The sequence below is a fragment of the Fulmarus glacialis genome, unplaced genomic scaffold, assembly GCF_000690835.1.
Source record: "Fulmarus glacialis isolate BGI_N327 unplaced genomic scaffold, ASM69083v1 scaffold31996, whole genome shotgun sequence".
NCBI lineage: Eukaryota > Metazoa > Chordata > Aves > Procellariiformes > Procellariidae > Fulmarus > Fulmarus glacialis.
The window spans coordinates 1-6,059 of NW_009219348.1; the positions used below are offsets into that span (position 1 = coordinate 1).

At 49.1% G+C, this 6,059-nt stretch overlaps 1 protein-coding gene across 1 annotated transcript; it reads left to right on the top strand.

Annotated features, from left to right (window-relative positions):
- Nucleotides 1–4: 4 nt before the first annotated feature.
- TRMT10B (tRNA methyltransferase 10 homolog B (S. cerevisiae)) lies at nucleotides 5–4,223 on the top strand (the record flags this gene model as incomplete). Its single annotated transcript, XM_009580344.1, has 6 exons — nucleotides 5–55; nucleotides 711–863; nucleotides 1,636–1,714; nucleotides 2,574–2,641; nucleotides 2,939–3,062; nucleotides 4,117–4,223. Coding segments are annotated over 6 exons (582 nt in total), but the record flags the coding sequence as incomplete, so codon positions are not given.
- Nucleotides 4,224–6,059: the final 1,836 nt, after the last annotated feature.

Here is a 6,059-nt window from a genome sequence, read left to right on the forward strand (position 1 = left end):
GTCGGGGCCCCGGCTCTGCGTGGACCTCGGCGTGACCGACCGTATGACACAGAAGGTACGGGGCCCCTGCCTGCTACGCCCTTCTGCAGCAGTGTTGCTGCTGCCTGCCAGCGCAGTCCCTCTCCGAGGTCTGGAAGCTTCTCGGAAATCCTGGGGACGTGCGCCATTGTAGCCTCGACATGGCCCGATGGCTGCTCTTATCCATCAGTCCCTCTCTGCTTCTGTTCTGGAAAGTGTCCTGCCTGTGCTGTTTCTGGAAGGTGCTGTTTGCAGAGAGGGAGGAGAGGGCAGCCCTCTGAAACAGGGCCAAGGGAGAGGAAGTGGCTGGGACAAGTCACTGGTTTGTTCTAGGTGTGCTGAAAAACTCTAAGAAGCCCTCCAGCTCAGCTAGAGCTGGGATGCTCACACAGCAGCTTTCCTGAGCTCAGCCTCTGGGGGGATGCTAGCCCCTCTGGTCTCCACCTGTCCCTCCACCCCTGGGCCTGCCCATGGCTGCCTGGTCTCCAGCACTGGCTGGCTGCACACCCAGCTCACTGGCTTTCCTTGAGACCCAGAGGTAGCTGAGCTGTGCTCCCCAGGAGCAGCCTTTCCCAGAGCCTCAGCAACCAGCCGGTGACACAGGTGCGATGGATGTCTGCAGGCCCTGAATGGAGCCGTGTTACCTCTTGCCCCTAGACTTGTGGGTCACAGTCCTTGTTATTTGTTGGAAGGAAACAAGCCGCCTCGCCTCCCAGATCAGGAGACTCTACGGGGCAAACAGGCGTGCCGAGAAGCCATTTTGGCTCTGTCTGACGGAGTTCGTGGTGGGCTCGTTGATCTATGAGGAGTGTTTTCGCATGAACGACGGCTTCTCCAATTATTTGGTAAGGGCCTCTGACCACAGTTCTTTCAAGGCTCATAGCACCCCGTGGCCACAGTGCTGGCCGTCAGTCTTGACCCAAGACAGGCTGAGGTGGGCTCAGATGGTGGGAATGCAGTTCAGTGGCAGTGGTTAAGGGCAAATCTTCTTGCCCTTTGGCAGGAGACAAGAACTGACAAATAATGGGGCAATGTGCAAGGCCTTCTGGTTAGAGCTTATGTCCCTCCTGCCTGCAGGAGGAGAATTCCTTCTCCAGATGCTACTTCTGCAAAGAGACCTGTGGTATTGGGGAGAGGCAGACACATAAGCTTGGTCGGGCTTTGGGCAGGTCACTCATTCCTGTCCTGAGTTTTTGTACTGAGCTTCTTCTGACTTGAGCATGAGACCCACACATACAGGTTATGGCAGTGATATTGAGCCATATGTGGGGCTGCACCTGGTAACAGTGAGGGGAGAAAACCACCTGAAGTGGAGATTCCTGAATCTCTCAAGAATTGGAATCTCATTTAAAATTATGTAATTATTGCTGATCTCCATTCCTCAAACCATGTCTAGGAATTTTGATGAGAAGATTTTAATGGATTTTGAGATATGTGTTGTTCAGTGCCCATATAGAAACATTCTCCAAATTAAAAAAACCCCACTCTCTCTGTAGGAGTTTAAACACCTAAGGCAGTTTCAGTTCCAGTGTGTTTCTGTGTCTGAAAGTGGGTTTTGCTCTGGCAGATGGAGTTTGGGCTAATGGGCTTCTTCTCTTCCTGTCTTGCATTTTTCAGATGGATACAACTCAAGAAAGTTACCTAGACCTGTTTCCTTTAGATGCAATTGTTTATCTCACTCCTGACTCTGAGAATGGTAAATATCTTATTTGCTTTAGGCACAGGGGAACTAGGGCAAAAGGTTGATTTTTAAGCTTTTATTTTTGAGACTATTTCATACTTCACGTGATTCAATTCCAAGCATTCACGGTCTCAAATTGCATGAGATATACTGTGTACTTAGGTCTGATGCTAAACCTATTCATATCTCAGTCTCTTTTGACAGGGGATGAGGTTTCGAGTCAGGGCTGTGAGTGATCTGCAGCAGATTTAACTTAAAACCTGTGTGTAGACCCCCTGCAGTTTGTAATACTACAAAGTGGCAAAGCGGAGATGCTGTGGCAGTTTTGAATACAGTCTAAATTACATCTTTCTCTGACATAATGCAGGAGCTACAATGTTCCTTTTATTGCTTAATTTGCTGCTGTGCTTATTTTCCCCTCTTCCTCCATTTCTAACCAGCCACGTGTTCCTGGGGACGTAGATCCCTTTCTTGTTTTATGCAAGTACCTTACTCTCATAAAGAATCTGGTAAGGGTGGGGGAAGGTTTTAGTAGATGACCTTGACAGCGGGGAGGCATCTGCGGAGCAGATTGGGATCAGACTGACCAGATCAGCCACAGCCCAGAACAAACAACGGTTAAAGGGAGCAATGTATGGTATCTCTGGCCCTCCATCCTTTCAGCCTACATCCGATCTCCCCCTTTCAGTCTGCCTGTGGGTTCAGGCAGACACTTCTGTCTCTGAACCCTCAGCCTCCTTCACAGTCTGAGGCTCCAGGGTGAAGGGTGACTCTGGCCACAGCTTTCTCACGGAAGTGGGGTCTTGCTTGAGGAATGGTGTATGCGGGATTTTACTGTTGTATGGTGGTGAGCAAGTGCTTATCTTGTTTCTAGTCCTTGAAGATATTGATCCAAATAAAGTGTACGTCCTCGGAGGCCTGGTGGATGAAAGTATTCACAAGGTGGGTAGTAGCCCGTCAGAACCTGAAGGTACTGGCTGCCCCGGTCTTTCATAAGAGCAGAGTCATCCCATTAGTAGCACACAGTGCTGCTGCTGCCTTAATTTGAGACATCACATCTGTTTTTTCCTCAAGGTCCTGCCTGGATCCAGCACCAGGCTAAGAGAGACTGCAGCAGTCTGGTGACATGAGCCCCAGGACAGTTCTCAGCTTCGTAGCTACTTGTACCCAAAATGACGTGCATCCTATGCACGTGCAAGTTTGTGCACATTGGGCACCTTGTTCTTGTTTCCCTTGCAGATGCTGACTCTGCAAAGGGCACAAGAGCAGTCCGTGCAAACAGCCCGCCTCCCCATTCGCGAGTACATGGTGAAAACTGTTAACACCAAGAACTACCACTCGGAGACCCTGGCAATTAATCAAGGTGAGAGGCTGAGCCATGTCATAATACTTGCCTGGGCTGGAGGTGGCGGGGGGAGGCTATCAAGCAGCAGTTTTCAAAATGGAGGCCCAGTGCTGAGTAATGGGGGAAACACTGGGAGCAGGGGTTTCTCTTACTATGTTTTATGCCTGCTGTCCCCAATTTAAGGTCTTCTGTGCTTCTCTACATCAGCCCGTTCGCAGAGGAGCAGGACATGCATCACTCTTGGTTTGCACAAAGCAGTGAACAGTTAGTGTGGGGAGATGTGAGGAGGCTGCTGTTGCTAGAAGTCACACAAGGTCCCAGGCAAGGGAGAAGGACAGAAGTTGTCAGGCCTGTGTTAGGCTCAATCAAGGCAAGGCTTACAACACCAGGGTGGGGTGTTCATGTGCTATGCCACTGTGATGGTCCCATGTCATGACCATGGGCTGGGCCACCTGGTCACATCAGGATGTGCCCATGCTCCTCCACCTCTGCTGGCAGTCTGTGTGTTTGTAATGTGGACACCTCTCTGCTAGGCACTACAGAGGGGCTCATGTCCTAGGCCAGCTCTAGTAACTTCTTATCTCTGGCATGAGGACTTGTTTTCATCTCCATCAGCACAAGGCAGAGGAGATGGTGGAGGGCTCTGCAGAGCAGCAAGCCTAGCTGCTGGAGACCACTATGTGTCCCAAGGGAGCCCTGATGCAGAGACACAGCATCTGAGAAGCAATGGTGGAAGCACAGTAGGTATGACCCACCACGGGTGTACTGTCATCAGCGGCACAGATGGGTCAAAATGGTGACTGGGGGTGCCTTGCTTTAGTTGATACAGCCTCTGTTTTTCCTAGCCAGAGCTCCCCAAAGTCATCTTCAAAATAGTTGTCTGCTCCTAGATGAGTTGCCTGAAACACTTGCTCATCAGATTTCAAATGAGAACGAATGCAAACCCCATGCTAATCTTCTCTGGCATCACCTATTACCATTTTCTGATGTTTTGCAGCCAGTGGGGTGTGTATTATAGAGCTTGCTATTGATACCGGTATCACAGCATGGTACATCTCTCTGTTCCTGACAGTCTTTGATGTCTTATCAACTTACTATGAGACCCGAAGCTGGCCAGCGGCCTTGAAAGCTGGAGTTTCTTCTGGAAAAGGCTATGTGCTACCAGATGCAGTGAAATAAGTGGAAATACCAAAGCATGACAATGCACAATAAAACTCTTTATTTTGTGATATTAAGGAGCTGTGCAGACAAGAGAAGCAAACTCCAAATTTCAAGCAGAGGCACCAGCATGAACGTGCATAGAGAAAACAGCTCTGCTTGAATCTTGTTTAAGGACCTTGTTGACAGAGTGGTACATTCTACCTCAGCAGTACAATGCTGGAACTTACTTCTCCCCTTGAATAGAAAACAAAAGCTGATGGGATCAGGTAAAAACTGACAGGAATTCAGTTTTGCTTCTTTGCAGATGCTTGTTAGAGTGTTTCTGACTCTTGCATCTAGATTTGTTCTGGGACAGGGAGGAGAGCTTTAAAGTATTTCTTTCATCTTGATTAAACAGTAAGTAAAGTGAAGTTAGAATTGCAAAGCTCACTGGTGAGGAAAATTCCTTCCCATGGAAAAGGACAGTGCTGTTTCAATTGGGTAACACAAAATGGGAAGTGATTCCCCAGTGGAGAAATGGTTCCCAGGTGCACCACGTCCTAACAACTTTAAACCAGTTGAAGACTTGGTGAGTTGTTGAAGCCTATAGCTAATCCTATGCATCTAATTCAAAATAAAATATTTACTCTTGAACTCCCATTGCATCCTTACAGTTACTGATGCATGCATGGTACATCGTAACACACTGTCACTAACCCTGACGTTCCTCCTGGAAAGGTACTTGGGATTTGATTGTGCTCTGCACAAAGAGCAGTGACATATTTCATGGCTGCAGCAGAAAGCATTTTTGATGCATCTAAGTCAATATGTTACCTCAGCCATTGTTGCTAAAAAAACCCAAAACAAAACAAAAAAACCTCATGGTCAGTGACTATGTCTAACCACCAGTGGAAGGACTTGAAGGTCTTCTGAGGTAAATTACTATCTTGTATGCTTATGCGTTTTCATTTCTCCTTCATATCAAGAGCTTTTTTACAACACCTGGAATTCAGTGCCCATGAGACAGTGTCAGTAGGGCATTCTGCCACAGAAGCTGTTGATGGACACAGGGTGTTGCTCCCCACATAGGCTGAATTTGTGTTTGCCAGTGCCTGTTGCTTTGCTGTGCCCTGTGGGCTCTTTTGGTGTCCCATGGGCTCTTAGTTCTTACTCTTCACCTCCCCCTGTTCATCAGCTATTGGTGTGTAGTTAGAGGTCTGCATTTGGGCGTCAGTATAAGAGACTTTCTAATTGAGCCCCCAAGTTTGCTAGGCAGCAGCATATGCTAACCCAAACCACTTGGCAGTGCTACCCTCCCCATTGGCTGAAAGTACTTTGGCCACCCTGTCCCTGTGCAGCCAGGAAACTGCCCTTGGTTAGCTAGCTTCTGCCTGCAGGCACACTGTGAGAGTAGCAGCTGTAGGGGATTTGGTGTAGGGCTGCTAAAGGTTGCTGAATTCCTGTGGGTGTTTGCTTGCCGGGCTGTTAGAGTCTGCTTGGCTAGGAAGGTCTCTTAGGGGTGCTACAGCACTCCCTTCTGTCCCAGCTCTTCCATACCGGGGTTCAGCTGCAATGACTTGCCCTTTACTCCCTCCGGAAGCATTAAAGAATGAGCAAAAAGTGGGGGTGGCCTCCCTCAGAGGTTACAGAGCCACAGGACAATCCTGTCCCCACGCTGCCCTGGTGCTTGCGGAGATGTGGTGTGCATGGGCAGAGCTGGCCACCTCTTGTGGCCCACCCATGCTCCTCTACTGCCTGGTGCAGACCACTCCATCCTGAGCACACTCAGCTGCAGCAACTGACCTGCTGCAGTGATAGCTTGTCACGCAGCACACCTGCTGCAGGCATCCCTCAGAGAAAGCCAGCTGCTCCCAA